Source organism: Typopeltis vanoorti, chromosome 8, assembly GCF_054136105.1.
Source record: "Typopeltis vanoorti isolate ZY-2024b chromosome 8, IOZ_Tvanoo_1.0, whole genome shotgun sequence".
Classification (NCBI taxonomy): domain Eukaryota; kingdom Metazoa; phylum Arthropoda; class Arachnida; order Uropygi; family Thelyphonidae; genus Typopeltis; species Typopeltis vanoorti.
In genome coordinates this window covers 71750553-71771236 of record NC_143556.1, presented here as the reverse complement: position 1 = coordinate 71771236, position 20684 = coordinate 71750553, and the positions used below count along the sequence as shown (strand labels likewise).

Here is a 20684-nt window from a genome sequence, read left to right as displayed (position 1 = left end):
TCAATGTGTTATAGGGTTACAACTGTTTTTGTGTGTGTGAGCCACAATGTCATAAAAAATCCTGTAGATTAATATATACATATTATTATTATTATTATTATTTGAGACCTCGGGGGGGGGGTCAAGGACTCATTGATGGAGGCCCTAGATTGCCCACACCTGTCATATCTTCTCTTCAACTCATTCATATTGAAAGACCTCACTGTAAAATTCAATGCTGCCTGTAATTTAGCATCAATTTTTACAAAGGTTGTTCTCAGTGTAAATAACTCTAAACTACTCAATTGTTAAAATTTTGTAAACCCATGTCAGTATCTGAAAATGCAACAACACATAAATGCTTGTAAATTGTAAGTTAAATTAGTTGTTAAGATTGTGTATTTTATTTAATTTTCAGAGTGAAATTGTAGAGATGATCTATTTTTGAAGTATTTATGCCCCAAGTGAAAGGAATTAACTCATTCCTTTCATAACCTACAAAGGATTATGTATGTGGAAGTGAACAATGAATTGAAGGTCACGGTCGCTGACGTCAAAATGTTCGCAGGATATTCGAGGGACTCTGACCATGAAAGAAGGAACTCTTGCTGCCCTGCAATGAGGGTCACGATGACTGACGTCAGTTTGCACGTGGGATATTTGGGGGTCTCGGAGCCTAAAACAGGGACTACAATGTTTTATTGGATACTGGTTCCCAAGTTTCGGTAATTACCAGGGCATTTTTCAAAAGAATAAGCCCATGCAATCCAGATGGTGTAACTATGCTAAGGAGACCAATAAAACTGATGGGAATTTCAAGTCCCACAATATGGGCTCAGAGAAAGATGTGGGTAAAAACGAGTTCTTTAGGAACTGATTTCCTAAAGAAAAATAACTTCTCGTGTGACTTTGGCACTGGAAATGTTTCCTTAATGGGAATTTCTGTCGAGCAGAAGGGGAAACAATCACAGGAAGTAGACATTAGAAGTCAGAAACGTAAGAGATCAGGGGAACAGGTACAAAGATGAAAGTAGGGTTCAGAATAAGCTAGATGAAGCTGTGTATTGCAAAGACAACACTGAAACCTCGCCAGATTCCTCAGTAGAAGGGGATCATCCCCAGGAGATTCTGAACGAAGCCTACCTTATTTCTAGTGTTAAGGTGGCAGACAGTCAGAAGGAAGGGAAGGAGCCTGAGAAAGAAATCAGGGGTTATACTGTCGAGGTACACATAATTGAAAAGGACCACAGGAACTACAAAAGGCATCTTCATTGTCAATTTCACAAAAGAAAGTTTACTCTTACGACTACTAGAAGAAGTTGAGTATGGAGAAGAGGCAATAACCTAGACAACGTCAAGTCAGAGATATCAGTAATATCCTGGGGGGGGGGGGGGGACAGTAGGTTGGAAAATACCAAAAGAAGAGCATTCCATCAAGTGAGATATTTCCTAAGATCAAGGAAGGTTAACAAAACTAGTTAGCACCCACCCCAGAGAACGAGCGCAAGACAAACATAAAAGAAAAAAAAAATGCTCCACATTCGTGTCACTTTTTCTTTTGTGATAGGGTGGGCCTTTGTAAAATTCGATGCTGCAAAATTTTTTTGTATTTTAGCATCGATTTTTACAGAAGTCGTTCTCAGCGTAAATAACTAAACTACTCATTGCTAAAAATTTTGTAAACCCATGTGGGTATTTGAAAATGCAACAATGCATAAATGCTTGTAAACTGTAAGTTAAATTAGTTGTTAAGATTGTGCACTTTATTTAATTCTCAGAGTGAAATTGTAGAGATGATCTATTTTTGAAGTATTTATGCCCCAAGCAAAAGGAATTACAAAGGATTATGTATGTGGAAGTGAACAATGGATTGAAAGTCACGGCCGCTGACGTCAAACATTCCAGGATATTCGGGGGTCTCTACCCTGAAAGGAGGAACTCTTGCCACCCTTCATGACGATTGACATCAGCATGCACGTGGGATATTCGGGGGTCTCAGACATTAAAACAGGGACCTGAAGAAAGGAGTATATAGGGACCTTAGGAGGCTCTTTCTCGTTTTTGCATTCTTCTCGGGTCAGTCGGCAGACCCGACTAGAGTTCGTCAGAACATACCCATGACTATGAGAAGTGATGGAGGAATTTCTGCGATGAATTGCAGTTAGGAGTTTTCTCAGTACATCGAACGTAGGGCACCTTTGACTCGATCCAGTACTGTCGGCAAACGGGAATCACTCTTCCTGCAAGTGAACCCATGAAGAGACGACTATTGAGCAGTGTACAAAGAAGTCCTGCACAGAGGAACAAGTCGGACAGCCTGCAAAATCAGAGTAGAACCGCAAGGACTTGAAGGAAAATACATGTCACAATGGACTTGTGAGTACATTTTCCAGTATTATCAGTAAGGTGCGTAAGGAGAATTGTGATCTTCTGATTGTAATATTCCTAGAACTTTAGTGTTGTAGCAGATAGAAACAAATTAGGACTGAAGGGTAGATCATGAGATAACTTTTAGGGAGATAATATATACAAAATTGAAATGTTATAGGGCATGAGCCTTTTCTCTCTATGTAAGTGATTGATTTTTTCTTGTGAGTTAAGTCATGAGTTAAGATTAGATTAGGATTAAAAGCAACACTATATAAAGTGTATGGAATAGTATAATACAGCAATATCTTGCATAGTCCGGATAATCGGTTCCACCAATATCCCGGAATGTTTGAAACCAGACTAATTGAGGAACTAAATACATACAAAAAATGATAATTGGTTCAAAAAAAAAAAAAAAAAAACTCTGTTTTTCAATAAATAAAAAGAGATTAATAAATTCAAATGTCTTTATAAAAAATAATTAAACAAAAAATACATGTTTTTTGTAATTCATTTTTTCTTCTCTAAAAATTGCAATATCGACGTCTGCACATTTTTCTTCGTTTTTTTCACTTCATGCATTTCTTTGTAGCAATGAATTGCATTGTTTATCATTTGGCGAATTGTAAGGCTATGTTCAATATTGGGATCAACTTCCATAATATGCTCTGACAAGGTTTCAACCATTCCAATAATTTTTGATAGTTGTTCAGCTGTTAATTCTCGTGCATGCACTTCAACACAGTTGTCGCTGTCTAAGTTGTCCTCCCGCTCTTCGTAAGCTTGTTGTTCATCCATGTTAATAAGTGTTTCATTATCCAGTTCATTAGTGTTCGATTTAATGCACTCAATTACATTGACGGAATCTAACTCTTTGAAACCAAGTTGCTGTCCAATTTCCACTATGTTATTAGTGACTTCAGGAAAATGAGTTTCAAAACCAATGCAATCATTTGAGCAATGTGATATGATATGTTTCCATACTGCTCTCATATTGCTTGCTATTAATTCATGCCATGCTTCGCTTATATTTTCGATAACGTTTCTGATGTTGTAGTTCTTCCAAAATTCCATTAAAGTAGGCGCATTTTCTCCTGTTGTAGCTTTTATGGCTTGCAAAAAAGTGAGGCGCAAATAATAGGCCTTAAATGTCACAATGACACCGTGATCCATTGGTTGGATCACCGACGTCGTATTTGGTGGAAGAAAAGTTATTTGTACATTTTCATTTAAATCACAAAGACCAGTCGGATGACCGGAGGCATTATCTAAGATCAATAAAATCTTAAAATCTAATCCTTTTTCTCTGCAATAATGTTCTGTTGTAGGGCAAAAATCATTGGTGAACTAATCTTCAAAAAGAACCCTTGTGACCCATGCTTTCTTATTTGAATGCCACAACACTGAGAGATTATTTTTTGATACATTTTTAAGAGCTCTAGGATTTTCGGTATGGTACACAAGCATCGGTTTTAATTTGAAATCCCCTGCTGCATTTCCACCTAATAACAGTGTGAGACTGTCTTGAAATTTTGTATTCAATGCATGACTTTTCATTGGCTGCTATAAAAGTGCATGATGGCAACTTTTTCCAGAATAATCCCGTTTCATCGACGTTAAATATTTGCTCATCTTTGTAGCCACCTTTTTGTATGATTTCAATCAATTCCTTCGGATATCTTAAAGCAGCCTCTTTATCTGCACTGGCAGATTCACCAACAATACGAACATTGTGAATACCAGTTCGTTGCTTAAAACGAAAAAACCACCCACGACTTACCGTAAAATTTTCACTAGTTACCTTACCTTTGTTTTCTATTTCATCAATAGTCTTCAAGTCATTGTAAAGGCTTAATGCTTTGGCTTGAATTTCCATTTGACTAAGCGGAACTCGCTTTTGAGTTCCGCTTAGTCAAAGTCTTCGATCCATATGCATAATAGCCGCTCCATATTTATCATTCAAGTGCTTCTGGTTTTAGTCACTAGTTTTGATAAATAAGAAGCTGTAGCCATACCTTGCGATTTGTATTGATTTTTTTTTGACAAGTTTTCGAACTGATCACTCATCCATTCCTTTTTCACGGCCTATTTTAGCAAAGAATGCACCTTCTTCACGAAGCTTGCTTATATTGAGCTTTTGTTCTAAAGTGAGGCATTTATATTTCTTGGTGACAGAATCACTTTCACGTTTTGTTTTTGCACTCATTATGTAGTTTTTTTAAATGGGATTAAAATGTAACTATCACAAATCAACTTTACTGTAGATTTGTGCATCGAAAACTGATAGACATAGAAGTTAATTCAACATTAAAGTTCACAAATGTTCACTGCTTACTCGTACTATACATATCTTACACATTAAGACGTTGAACATAATGCCGCGTTTACATTCTCGCCCAGTCTAGGTACATACATATACAATGGGGAACCCCCCAAAAAATTTAAATATTGTATTGCATAACTTTAAACCCGCATAAAAATAAACCTTACAAAAAGAGACTTGACTGTATAAAGGGAAAAAACCGAACATTTATGTATAAAAAAAAATAATTTTGTGTACTAATTTTTTAGGATTTAAAACCGGACTATAGTGAATCCGGACTGATCGAAGCCAGACTATGCGAGGTATTGCTGTGTTTGTTTCAAGTTGCATTAAACATGTTTTGTTTGTTAAAAGGAGACTTTCACCTGCCTGATCTTTACTCAATGCACTGTCTTAAAAAAAATATTTGAACCTGTGAATAAGGGGAACTAAGAAATAGCCACGACTGTAAAATTAAGCCTTAGACCATTTGGTAGAATTATCCTATAGGTGTTATAGCCCATCTCTGATGCTTATTAATTAGGAACTTAGGTGGCGCAGTCACAAATCAAATAAATTTTCCTAAGTTCCTTTCAGCTTAAGAGATTGATATCTGTACCTGAGAATTGTCTAGTACTTAGGTCAATTCACTAACAGCATCACTTTATAGAGGAGCATTAGAGACTAATTGTGGGGAATAAGCCAAGAAATATCATAAGGGATAGTACAACCTTAGGAAAGCATTAAAGTACAATCAAGAGAAAAATTAAATAACACAATTAAGAGTACAAAAGAGAAATAAAAGTAAAAGCAAAAATTATTACAAGGTGCAACCAATATGTGTTAACATCACCACTTCAACAAGCAAACTGTTCTACTCAATCGCTGCTCTGTGAGAGAAACATCTAGTCAAGGCTATCCACAACCTTAGGTAATACGGGGGGGGGCTGCATTAGGAAAAAATAATTTATCCGAGGGCCACATCACAATGCGTACCTAGTAATTTGGTGAGCAGCAATGACATAACCTCGAAAGCTGAACAAACGAACAACACTAATTGCGTGTTCACGTTCCCCGTGAGCATCTGGAGCATGCACGTTGGAACAAAACAATGTAAGATCACTTTATATGAAAAACACATGGGTATATAGTGATGTAAAAACACCAAATAAAATTATCAACATCGAGATTATCGATTAGTGCTAGAATTAAAATATGCATTCGATTCAAATTGGTATTTTATTTTTTCGCTTGTGAAAATCACAACCCACAGGAGGGCCACAAAATTGCATCGTGGGCTGCATGTAGCCCACGGGCAGTGCTTTGGACAGCCCTTTCCTTGACTGCACAAACTTCCATGGATGCCCCTTGTCCTCTCCCCAACATCCATATATTGAAAAATTTCATCAGCTGATAACCTATAAACATCCTTTCAGAAGTTTATAAACCTCTATCATATCATATCACCTCCTCTTTCTCCTATATATACCAGCGACTGCATTCTCATACTCATAAGTCTTCATAATGTACATTCCATAATCCTGATATCACATTTTTTTTACTCTTCTTTGTACCCTTTCCACAGATCCTTTATTTCTCCCAAACTCAGGAGACTAAATCTATGCATAATAGTGCAAGTGCAGTCTTATCAAGACCTTATAAAGAGGCAAAATGATTTTCTTATAATTGCATATCAATGTTCGTTTCAACATTGCAGTTATCCTCTGATGTTAACATTGAAACAATAGCCATTATCATTTGTCCACTGTTCCAGCTTATTCATATCTTTCTGTAAGCACTGTATATGAATAGTCCCCCTCTGATTACCCTGCCTATCTTTGTATCATTATCACCAAACAGTTGAACATATCCTATCAAGTCCTTCCCAATATTTAAGCAACAATGGTCCAAGAATGGATCCCTGTAATACATTACATCATTGTTGATCACGTTAAATCTGATCGTATCAGAAAGTGATAGGTGTGAATCTATCCATCAGTCACACACTTATCTGAGTCTGCAGTTTATATTCCAAACCAATATTCTCTAGTTGATGCAACAGCCTTTTATATGGTATCCTATCAAATGCCTTAGCAAAGTAGTAGTATCATAGTGTATCCACATTCCTTTTATCCAATTCAGAAGTAACATTATTATAAAACATAAGAAAATTGCTAAAACATGACCTCTCTTAGTAAATCCACACTGTTCTTTGCAAAGTAAAGCTTGTTTGTCACCCCATTTCTGTAGGTGAGTTCTTAACAACTTTAAAATCTTCACCACCACTCCAGAGATACTGATAGATTGGTAGTTAGACATCAGTTTATATACCACTTTTCTGCAATGGAACATTCCATTGTATAAGAGTACATATCCTATTCCATTTCTGTAGCAACCTTTCCTAGCTAAGACTCAAGTGTCAAGCCATTTCAGCTGAACATTCCTTTAGCACACATGCTGACATCCTATTTGGCTGTATTGATATCCAGGTTATATAACAACTATTGCACTTCATTCTTATGAATTTCTGTCTCTTCGTCCAGTGTAGTGATAGTATTGTGCATCATGTTTCATATTATATAAGATTTCATGTATTTACATAAATACATGCCTTCCCATACCATGCTGATATGATATAAGGAAAATACAGAAGGAATATATATATATATATATATATATATATATATATATATATAGAGAGAGAGAGAGAGAGAGAGAGAGAGAGAGAGAGATCAAAGTATTAGTATTTGCAAAGTGTAGTCATCACCTTATCCTTGATAACGCTAGAATCTTAGGCTATAAATCTACAAGCATCATAGTGAAACTACAGATAATTATGTACCCACAAAGAATGTAAAGGATACAATAAGTTTACATTATTACAACTTCCCATCAACAGTTTTCCTTCAAATTAGTCTTATTTGAAAGGACTGCAATACTGTTAGATGTAATATTTCAGTCCTGTAAGGCACTTCTAACTACATCCCATATTCTCTGTACTTTTCTGAATTTTCAGCATTCACTCTGGTTCTCTGACAAAAGCAACAGGGACTCTGTTTTAATGGGCAATGCATTAGCTGCATGACATTTCATCATCATGTACCATCATTTTCCTTTGTAATTTGGGATTTAAATGATCATACTGAAAGTATGTTTAGTCAAATTAAATAACTGCTCCAAGAAATTTGGCTTGAAAATCAGAAATAAAAAATAAGTTGGATCAGTACCTGCTGTCAGATAGCTATCAGAAAGTTGTATGTGGTGGTGCAGTATCCCAAAAGAAGAAGATGTGCTGCAGGGGATCAGTTTTGGGAACATTGTTGTTCAATTTGTATATTAATGATATTGGGATGGGTTTAACTAGTGATAGGCAGCTCTTTGCAGATGATGCAAAATTGTAAAGAGCAATGCAGAGTGAAGCAGATGTTGTTGTTGTTGTTGCCTTACAGGAGGACATGAATAGATTGCATGAATGGGCAGGAAAGTGGAACTATCAGTTCAGTGTTGCAAATTGTAAGATTTGAAATTTGGTAAGCAGCAATGGGATGTAAAGTATACGCTTGGTGGGGAGGAGGAGAGATCTGGGAGTGACGGTGGAAAAGGACCTGAAATTCAGGGACCACATTGCACAAATTGTGCATTATCTGACGTGAAGACATCACATCAGATAATGACAATGATGCAGATGACCCTGACATGCAGAAACAAAGAGGTTATGATGCCATTGTATAAGGCCTTATCAGGCCACATATGGATTATTATGCACAGATTTGGTTGCCGGGTTTTCATGGTGGTGATGAGGATGTTAGAAAGGGTCCAGAGAATATTCACAAAGATGGTCAGTGGTCTTTGGAATATGGAGTATGAGGACAGACAGATTGAGAGAATGTAAATTGCAAAGTCTCATGAATAGGAGGAGAGGGAATATGATTGAGATAAGGTTCTTTGCATGGAGAGTGGTGTTAGTGAGTGGAATGCACTGCCTGAGTGTGTATTGTGAATGTGGTAGACACATAGAATCAGTTTAAGGCACAACTGAATGAGCATTGTGTGCAATATTGTGTACCTCCCATGATGAGTCTCTCACTCCATGGAGTCAGATGTTAATAATAATATATGCAGAAATAGATAGTATAATAACTAAAGCTAGTGTGAAGTGAAGCTAGATGAATAAATTTTGAATAAGAGTGAAATCAATAAAAAGACAAAGCTAGGTTGTGAACAAGACAGTACCGAAATCACTATCAACATGTAGATTACACATGACAGCTGATGAAAGACTGGAGACTACAAATATGAGAGTTTGATGAAAATTAGGAGGCATAAAACAGATGTACTTAAATTAAGGGGATATTAAATCACACATAGTTTTAAAACAAAATAAGAAACTCAAAGATTGGAATCAGAGAGTTTCTTGCCGAATATAGTAAACTATAAAGTATCGGCGACACTAGCGTTAGCCAATGCAAGTGATCCTAGTACGTAGTACAATACCGGGCAACTCGTTGCAAAGGTGGGGGAAGTTCAGATCGCTATTCTTAGGTATTTTCCATAATGTTAAAACACATTTCCTAGGAAATGTATGCTGTTATTACATTATGGAGGGAGGTCACTACCCAGACTGGTTTCAGCCTTTTTTGAGGCTTCATCAGTGAGTAGCTAGACCTAATACCAGTGTATAGCGAAAAGAACTTATGTACTCTGCGAACGAGTTTTCCAAACAGGTGCAACCATTAAGTTACTTAAGTATAAAGAGCTAATAAGCTTCATTTCGGCAATGAAAACATTACTTAAATTAAGGGGATATTAAATCCCACATAGTTTTAAAACCGAATAAGAAACTCAAAGATTGGAATCAGAGAGTTTCTTGCCGAACATAGTAAACTATAAAGTATCGGTGACACATAAAACAGATGGTTTCAAAGGCAGAACCATATTAAAATGAAGATATTAGAAAAGCACCTCATTCTATTTATTCAAGAATGCATAAGAAAAACTAATCTAAAAGGTATGTCACTTAAAATTAATAATAATGAAAGATATGTAAAATCAGTTATTTGAAGTTAAAATGACAAAAGATTCAGAGTAAGACTAAGTTACAGGTGGGTTTATAGAGTTAGAAATATTTTTAGAAGTTGAAATGCAAGAACTAATCAAATCAGAGACTTGACAATATAACATACAATAGATTATTTGGAAAGAAAGTTCTTTATCAGAAACTAGTCTTGAAATATCATGTTAGACTGTCATAATATATGGTATACCTTGTGAGGAGATACACTAAAAAATGATGTGAGAAATAACTGTCATCATGGTGCAAGACCACTCTCCTTATTGGAGATCTGAAGTGAGTTGAATAGAGTTTCATAAACTTTTGACAAAAAACAACTACAAAAAAGTAGATTTATACTGTTACATGAGAAGTATGGAACAGGATCAAAGTATTGGGATTAGTTTTCTCAACTTTCACTTTTTTTTTTATTTATTTGACAACTTTTTCTGCTTTACAGCACTATGAACATATTGTACTTGTATAAAAGATGAGATAATCACAAATTTCATTTATTATAATGAGGATGAAGGCACACATTTTCCCCAAATCTTTTAAGGGAGAATGTGAACTAGACAGGCATACTCCATTCATACAACATGTTAGGTTCCAGACTATCATCGTATAGTCAATTTCATTGTACAGTGAACCACTGCCATTCCCTCCCACCCACCACCTGTAGATGCATGTAATGATTTACTAACATCTTTAAACAATTATATGTGTGTGTGCAAATGATGTCAGATACATAAATGAAAAATGTAGAATAATTTTTGCATGTGAAAAAAGTTATTCTGAATAGCATGACTTAAGGGAGCACTGCAAGGAATTATAATTTTAATCTTAATATCTAATATAATAGGTTTATGTGTCTTCTATTTCACTGGAAGCAACAGCACCCTTACTTTGAATTTTATCTGCCATTATTAACAACAATAAAACAAAATAATAGTTATAAAGAGTTTATAATTCACAGTGAAACACCAAAACACAGATGTAGTGAGCAATGTTGTAAGCAAATAGTTCACAAAAATCTGTTCATCTGTTGATAGAGGGAGCGTCATGCTATTAAAATCATTGTATGAGTGGATCATCGTAAAGCAAAGCCTCATAAAGCAGGGCATTACTGTACTTATTTGGCTTACACGTGTAGAAATAATATACAATTTTTATTAAAAATCTCTAATATATTTCCTCTAACACAACATGGACAGACATTGTTAGGGAGAAAGACCAGCAACTACATTAAAAACACGAATCATTAGTCACATAGCATGTGCTTATTACACGCGTTGTTATATTACTCAGCTGTGATTAAGATATGAGGTAGTTAGCACATACTACATGACTCATTCTTATGATTCATGTTTTGAATGTAGTTGCCAGTCTTTCTTCTTTAGTTCATGTTATACTGGATGAAACATATTGAAGTATTTTAATGAAATTCTATATTCCATCTAGTGTAAGATATATGAGTTAGAAATACACATTTTCCAATTTACAGAAAAGGACACTTTTCAGTTTGCAAAAATAAGCCTAACAATTGAGGACAAAAATAAAATGAAGTTATTTTTATTTCAGTATTTTTCCTGGATTTAATGTAGTGTTAACATGTTATGTACACTTATCATTGGACAGAGCAAGAGGTTAACTAGAAAGATTTTAATTTTCTGGTATAATGATGTGATTTTACTTAGGTTTAACTTTATCGAAGTTTTATGCTTCTATTCATCACAATCCTTTAATAAACATAAGAAATTAATTATAATACTAAGAGCAACACAGAAATCAAAGAATAACAAATGACAAAAGCCATAATGTAGCATGAATGTTTCACATTATGGCTACGGACAAGTGCTTAGTCATGGACAGCTTAGCACCAGTCCTTACCTGGTTTGAAGTTTAGAATACAAAATTTATAGTTGGTCACTCTATTAGCTGAAAATCAAAAGCAAATAAAATCAAATATCTGCACAATTCATTACACATGCAAAATATTACATGTGTAAAAATTTCTAAAATTAACATATTTTCTTGCTCTATAGACTCTACCGCTTAACTTTAGGGCAGTTAAATGGTATGTAGGAATGTGCAGTAATATGAACAGTCAAAGCCATGATCTACAAAACAGGCTTAACTATAAAATAAGCAAACTGACATTAACTTAAATAATCACTCAAAATAATAATAATCGCTGTTATATATCTGGTGCTGTCATATTAAGTCATTTTTTTAAATAACTAAACATTGCATAAAATGTTTTCTATAATTATTCATTTTCTCACCAGTATAGGAAGAAAATTTTTTATGTTCACCAAGGCGAATGTCAACAGTTCTTCCTGTCTGTCCATAGTAAGCCTGGTCACAAGAACAGTTCTGTTGGCACCATCTAAGGTGCCAACAGACAGAAAAAACTGTTGACATCTGCCTTGGTGAACATAAAAAAAAAATACATCTGGCACTATCGTTATGGTAAGTTGGGTCTAGCAGACCATGCCTTGGATACCACTTCAAACAGGATCAACTGGGAGAAAACAAAAGTGCTACACAGAAGTCATAAGTCAGAGAGATTACTTTTGAAATCAACAGAAGCTTTAAAACATACTCCAAACCTCAACAAGTATGGCTGTATAAATTTCCCAAAAATCTGGAAGACAGTCATTTTAAGAAGTAATTAATATTTGTTTTCTCTCTTTTTCCAACATAGATGGTGCCTAATTAGGACTTAAGTTCCTTGTGTTCTTACAATTTTTTTAAAACTAGTCCCACTGCTATACCAAATTGTTGTTGTTTCGCATACTGTGACAGACTGTTTTTGTGCTGTGAAGATACCGGATATAATACCAGCAAAGAAGTTAATAAATATTATTTTCTTATCATTCTGTGTTGTCATCAATACCGTTCAATATTTTCAAGTCAATAATTATATATTTGTTGCTAAGATGTAATGAGAGAAGTGAATAATATTAATAAAATGAGTAACATGATTTATAAAATTCATCTATTACATAATTAAAGATGTTCAAAATAAGAACTGATTAGAAAATAAGAAATAGTTTTATCTTTTAGCAAAGACAAATCAAACAGTATAGACTCATACCAAATGCAACATATTTTACATGAATCCTCAACAAATACTAAAGTAGCATTACAACAAAATGAACATCCTTGGTATCAGCATACTATATAACATACAGCACATAAGATGAAAATGTTCTAAATACCAGCAAGTATCTTTCCTTGCTGTACTAAAGTTCACAATGTGAGCTTCGGTAGCTTTTCCAAAATTAACTTTTAGTGGTAAAATGCATTACTCTAAAGCTAACTTCAAATAACATTTGGATAAAATGTTGGAACTTTTACAATTTTCTACAAATCTTACATTACTTCAGCTTTCATTTAAATAATAATAATAATAACAACAACAATAATAGTAAAAAGTTGAGTAGAATCTGGGGAATAGTTGTACAATGTTTCAAAAGCATATATTAAGCATACAGATGCCTGTTAAATCCCCTCCCACACACATGAATATGCAAAAAAAATTGCAAAACCATCATCATCATCATCATCATCATCAAATTCCTGCCATGTACCCTCAAGGGGTGTACAGGATATGATAGTACTACATGAAAAAAATTACATCATTATTAATTTCCTATCTACAATTTTCCTCCAAATCAGTCTGTTACTTATCAAGACTCCAACATTATCAGATCTTATATTTCTATCGTCTAAAGCACTTTGTATCGTATCAATCCACCTATATCTTGGCCTTCCTCTGGGTCGTTTTGCTGCCACCCTGGCAGAGAACACTTGTTTTGCTAATCTTTCCTCGCCCATTCTATTTAAGTGACCATACCACCTGAGATTAGCTCTGCTAACGCATTCCTGGATGCTGACAATGTCAAGTTCTTTCCTAATATCATCGTTTTTAATATGATATTGCCATTGTTGCCATCTGTTCACGCCTATAATCTTTCTCAGGACTCTCATATCTGTGGTCTCTAGTCTTTGGTCAAGTGTTTTACTTCTGACCCAGCTCTCAGATCCATAAGTTAAAACTGGTTTGAACACTGTCTTGTATACAGCTAATTTAGTGTTCCGACTAATTTCTCTCTTATTCCATATGAATTTATTCAATTGACTTCCCACCATACCAGCTTTGCTGATTCTGTTGTCTATTTCTTTATTTAATTTACCATCTTCAGTAAAAATCGTGCCTAAGTAGCTGAAATGTTTTACTTGTTCCACAGGTTCTCCATTCACAACACAGTTGACATTTTCAATGATTCTGCCTATTTTCATTGTCTTTGTCTTTTTATTGCTGACCTTCATACCATATCTATTACAACAGCTATTCAATTTAGTCAGAGAATCTTGCAGACTTGTAGCAGATTTATTTAGAAGTATAACATCATCTGCATAAAGCAAAGAGCTGACATTAACATCTCCAATTTTGATATCATGTTTAATACCACTTTCCTTCATAATGTGATCCATATAGATAATGAATAACAGAGGGGATAATGTACATCCTTGTCTCACACCAGATTTAACATTAAACCATCTTCCTGTACTTCCTTCAATTCTGACTGCTGACTTACAACTCAAATAAAGACTAAGTATTGCTTGGTATAATGCCCCATTCACACCATATAACTGCAGCATATTGAATAGCTTCTCTCTTGGCACCTTGTCATATGCCTTTTCCAGATCGACAAAACTTAAATACAGATCTTTGTTATATTCCCATGCTTTCTCGACTATTTGTCGTAAAGTGAAGATCTGATCCTGACAGCCTCTATTTGGCCTGAATCCAGCTTGTTCTTCACCAAGCTTTTCTTCCACAATTCTTCTCAACCGTTTCTCAAGTATACTTGCATAGATCTTGCCAGGAACACTCAGTAGAGAAATACCTCTGTAATTCTCACATTCAGTTTTATTTCCCTTTTTATATATGGGTACTATGAGAGCTCTACTCCAATCATCGGGAATTCGTCCCTCTGTCCAGGCTTTCTGAACTATGCAGTGCAGCCACTGTAATACTCTTATACCACCATACTTCAGCATTTCAGGTCGAATATCATCTACTCCTGCTGCCTTTCCACATTTCAAGCCTTTGATGGCTTTTTCTACTTCAAGTATGGATATGTATTCCTGACTGCATGCCTGGTCAGTGTTTTTTACCACTGTGCTGTCATCACTGCTTGTTTCATTTAGCAGTTTTTCAAAGTAATTACTCCATACTTCAAGGATATCTTTTTCTCCCGTTTTCATGTCACCTTTATCATCTCTAATTCCTTTTACAGCACTCTTTCCTCCATTCTTAAGTTTCTTCAACAACCTCCAGAATATTTTGCCACCTTCTTGATATTTATTTTCTATATTCTTGCCAAAGTCCTCCCATGACTTTTGTTTAGCTAGTTTTACACAGTGTTTAGCATTCTTGCATTTGTCTCTATATTCTCTAAGAGCAAAAGCTGACTTATTTGCCAGGAACTTTTGGTATGCTTTCTTCTTTTCCTTCACTGCCTCTTTAACTTCCTGTGTCCACCAGGGAGTTCTGATTTTTTTATCCTTACAAACAACCTCACCACATGCCTCTCTGGCAGAATCAATCAATGTTTTCTTCAGAGTTTGCCACTGGATCTCCAAGGTTTGGTTCCTGTTCTCAAACTCTTTCATTTCTTCTTCAATAATCTTTGTGTATTTTAGTCTACAGTTCACATCTGAGAGCTGCTCAACTTTTATTCGCTTTAAAACTTTCTTACATGTTATTCTTTTCAATATGAAATTCAATTTTATCCTGCTCAAGACTAAATAGTGATCACTTCCAATTTCAAATCCTCTGTACACTCTGGTGTCCTGCACCAGGAAGAAAACATCACTATCAACAATAACATAGTCAATGAGACTTTTCTTATTCCTAGCCTCTTCTCTCCATGTGAATTTGTGCACATTTTTATGTTGGAACATGGTGTTAGTAATGACCAGTCCATGTCCTGAGCAGAAATCCAACAGATATTTGCCATTATTATTAGCTTTGCTCTTTTCTCCAAATTTTCCCAAAATATTTTTGTATGTCTGACAATCATTTCCTACTCTGCTATTCAGATCCCCAACAAGGACCAACTTTTCATTTTTCATTGTGTCAGTTGCTTTTTCTAAAGCCTCAAAAAATTCCTCCACTTCTACCTTAGTAGAACCTTCTGTGGGACCATAGGCACAAATAAGTCTCATTATCCAGTTCCCCATTCTCATATTTGCCCACATTACTCTACTTGAGACTGCCTGCCATTCAAGAAGATTAGCCTCGTATTTTGTGTTGAATACTATGGCTACTCCTTCTTTTCCTTGATTGTCATTGCCTGAATATAACATTTTGTATTTATTGCTCAGAAAGAGCTCACCAGTTTTGGTCTTTTTTGTTTCAGTCACCCCTATTATGTCGATCTGGTACTTATCTAATTCCTCAGCTAGCTCCATTTCTTTGCCATTCAGGCTTCTTACGTTGATAGTACCGATCTTTAACTCTGGTGATGTTGAGTTGGGGTTTATTTTCAGATTTGTTCCAGTAGCTGACTTTTCGCTGTTCGCCCTGGTTCCCTGGCGAAAACAACGGGGGCCTTGTTTAACCGGGCGACGCCCCAATTGCAAAACCAACAGCATATATTATAAGGTGATGGTGGATAAGGGTCTAAAATTTAGAAGACACATTGCCAAAATTGTGAGGACAGCACGACAAATTCTAGCAATGATGTGGATGACACCGAAATAAGGTGTAGAAATAAGGAAATTCTGGTTCCATTGCATAAGGCTTTGATTATGCAACATATGAACTACCGTGCACAGATTTGGTCACCTGGTTTTCAAAAAGATGATGAAATATTAGAAAGAGCCCAGAGATGATTGACTAAGGTAGTTTCTGATCTCTGGAATGTTGAATATGAAAAAAAGAGATGCATTTTGCAGAGTCTAGTGGATAGGAGGAAGAAGAGGGATGATATGACAGAGATGTACAAGTTGGTAAGGGGGGTTGTTACAGAATTAACGTTGAATAGGTTTTTCATAAAATGCTGGGAGATGGGGGGGGGGACAAAAGGTCATCCCTGTAAGGTTAAAGGAGGATGTGAACAAAAGAGTGAGAAGCAGGTTTTTTGCATGGAGAGTTGTGAATGATTGGAATGCATTGCCTTAGAATGTGGTGTCTGCAGAGAATTTTAATGTATTTAGGGCATGGTATGAAGAGTGCGTGTGTGTGTGTATCACAAAGGGACCTGCTGAGATGAGTCTTTGACTCCGTGGAGGTCTTGGAATAATAATAATAATATCTGAATAAAACATAAAGTTAAGAGCAAACTCACTGTGCTTTCAGTCTTTATTAGAATAGATGTAAAGGTCATAGATTAGTTAGAAACAAGTATATATATATATATATATTTAAAAATTTTTTAATGACTAGAACCGAGGTTTAAATAAAAAACTTTAATTACACTACTAGTTTCATCTAAAACTAGACTTCATCAAGTGCGAGATAAACATATAAATACCAGTAACCAATCTAAAGGAATTGGTTTTTTAAAACACAGAGTAAAGTATCTAATACTGAAGAGAATAAAGGCTATGTTCTCAGATGAGGAAAACATCATCATCGATGAAGTGAAGCCATATCTTTGGTTTCAAGGGAGAAGATGAAATTGCTTTTTCTTGAAAATTCTCTAGATAAATGTTGGCAAGAACAGGAGACAAAGGATTTCCCATCGCTAATCCTGAATTCTGTTTATAAATAGAGTCTTCAAATTTAAAATAACTGAGTTAACGCAGTATGACAGTAATGTAAAGATCTTCTTTGAAACTTTTTTCTTTAAAAGAGTAAGAACTTCTTCAGTGGAGACATTAGTGAATAAAGACACTACGCCAAAACTAGCCATAATATCTGAGTTAATGACTCGAAAGTTTTTAAGTTTTGATATAAAGTCAGTTGTGTTTTTAATAAAGGAAGTAGATTTTCCAGTAAAACATTTCAGAGAAGTTGCAAGAAATTTTGACAGGTTGTAAGTCGGAGAGGCGATACCCTCTACTATAGGTCGAAGAGGTATATTTTCTTTATGAATTTCAGGAAAACCATACAGTCATGGGATTAGAGGATGTAGTGATCGGAGGGAAAGGCGCACATTTCTAAGTAATTCTAATGTCGTTCTTAGTAGATCATTGGTACAGTTGTCGAGTTCTCTGGAGGGATCTCTATCAAGAAGTGAATAGAAAACAGAATGTAATAATTCAAAGATCTTCTGGCAGTAATCTGTTTTGTTCATGATTTCTGTAGCATTACCTTTGTCTGCTGGAAGGATAATGATGTCTTGGTTATTCCTTAAATTTTTGAGAGCCTATTGTTCAGAAGGTAGAATGTTATCCGACGGAGGTCTAGTACTCTTAATGGCAAAAATAGACTCAATTCGGAGTAAGTGTGCATCCCTGCCGGAAAGGAGAGAAACAGCCTTTTCAGTCTTTGTGAGAAACAATTCCTTAGGAATAGATTTCGGTGATATAACAAATAGAACATTATCAATGACGATGGGAACATGGTCCAGATAGACTCAAACTCTTTCAAGAACGTTTGAATGATATACACCCGAATATCAAGTTCACATCTGAATTGGAAGTTGATGGCTCTATCGCATTCTTAGATATCAAAGTAACCCGGACGACTGAACATCTCAAATTTTCTATTTCAGAAAACTGACACATACGGACAGGTACCTTCATGCTGACTCACACCATTTTCCTCCACAGAAGTTGGGTATCATCTCCACTCTAGGTCACTGAGCTCAGTTTCTTTTGTTGGATGAAGAGTAATTTCCTAATGAACTTAAACACCTTCAAGTTACATTTCAACTTAATGGATACTCTAAGAAAACTATAGACAGATTACTGTTCAACCCTCATCCACAACAGTATGAAGACACCACTACTTCTAAGGGAAGCATTTCTTTGCCATATATCAGTGAAGAAATATAATATCAAGACGTTCTTCGCAACCCTACCTAAACTTTGTTCCATCTTAATTCGTCCTAAAACTAAACACAATAATCTTAAATATCCTGGTGTTTATAAGATTCTTTGCAACTGTAGTAAGCCACAGTCAACTAAATAAGTAGTGTAATTAAAGTTTTTTATTTAAACCTCGGTTCTAGTCATTAAAATTTTAAATATGATATCAAACGGAGTAAATCTTCAATCAAACATATATATATACACACACACACACACTGTATCATATTCTTTAAATGTTAAAACCAAGTAATCTTAAAAATCATTCTATAAAATATATCCAATACAAACCATATGAGGTAGTCTATATGCTCCAGAAGTGCAACCAAGAGAAGCAACTTGTACAAGAATGCTGGTAGGTAATGATGAAGAAAAAGTGTACGATCTGCTAAGAAATAAGGCAGGAAATGGAGGGCATATCCTAAAAGACACACTTGGCCTGACAAACAAAACTTATGCCAAGCATCTAGGAAATAAAAATATATAGTATGTTATTAAATGGTAACAATCTGAAGAATTTTTAACAAGAGTTTTACTATCACTACATTACTATTGCACAAACATGAGTATAGAGCTTTGAAGTTGTCAGAGATATTCCTAATTTTAGAATGAAGAATAATTTCTTTGATTCATCTTTCTATTTAAATGCTTATGATCCAGTTAGATTCAGTAGTATATTTGTATATACTACTGAATCTAACTTGATTGGTAGTATATTCCATCATTTGGTTTTATTTGCTACCAAATGTACAAATGCATGAATAAATTGCCTCAGTCATTTCACTGTGTCCTATGTGCATAATGTATTTTTTTTTATTTCTGTATAGCTGAGTAATCATGATATGTAAAGGAACCTATGGATTTTCAATAAATCTAAATTAACATTCACTACAGTATTAAAAAAAATACAGGTATCCCTCGATGTTACTGCATATATCAAAATCGCATTAATCAAATCTAATAATCAATGGTAAAAATTACAATTCGTCCATGATCGATTACTGTATTAATAATTCGTAGGAGGCTGCGTAGGAGGAATGATGTCATCATGCTCACGGCACAAGACTTGCATGTTTTTGTGTGGTAAATGTAACCCTGCGGAGCTCGCGGTGGTAAAAATTGCAGCGTAGTTTGAGGTATATCTGAGAGATATATTCATTACTAGTATGTGCTAAAATGCAATAAAACATAGAGAAAAAACACTGCAAATATAATACATGATGGTAAAAGTTAAGTGGATATTGAATCCAACATTATTTCATAGCCGAATATAGAAACTACAAGAGTTTCGTGCCGAATATATAGAAACTAAAAGATTCGGCGGGTGCAAGCATAAGCAACCTTATGGGCAACTCATGGTAAAGGTGGAGTAAGCTCCAGATCACTTTCCTTAGTATTTTCCATAATGTAAAGCACATCTCCTAGAGGACACATATGATAAAAATAAGCCTTTGGCTCTCTATTTCAGTAATACATGATCATTTATTTATTTTCAGTTACAATCTAGAAATTATTGAACAAAGAATAAAAACAACAACAACTAAACCATACTATACTGACATCGGAGGTCACGGTATCTCTCAGATACAATTTATTGTCAAATATCACAAACCTTTACATAACATGTGTTAAACCAAACTGACAGTAAAAAATAGTGCGGTATATCACTCGTAACATATGAATGCTCAGCTACTCATGACCTTCAAGCTATACACTGAATTGTGTAAGATATTTATATTAAACATTTTGCATGTATCTGTTAGATCAGCTGTGAGCTCCGCAGGGTTAAAGGTGCGTTAATCAAAACTCTTGCCACGTATATCAAGGGATGGCTGCAATTAATTTCGCCATGTTAATCAAAATTGCATTAAGCAAGGATACCTGTAATGATAAAATCAACTTTTTCTTCTTCTTTAGCCTCTTTCCATC

The 20684-nt window shown here is 35.1% G+C and overlaps 1 protein-coding gene across 1 annotated transcript in view; it reads right to left on the bottom strand.

The window, feature by feature from the left end:
• Nucleotides 1-20684, bottom strand: part of rt (Protein O-mannosyltransferase rt) — a 375338-nt gene that overhangs the window by 26565 nt on the left and 328089 nt on the right. The window contains exon 19 of the mRNA XM_090396396.1: nt 19047-19221. Coding sequence (XP_090252522.1) covers nt 19047-19221 — 175 coding nt within the window. The remainder of the gene's footprint in view (nt 1-19046; nt 19222-20684) is intronic.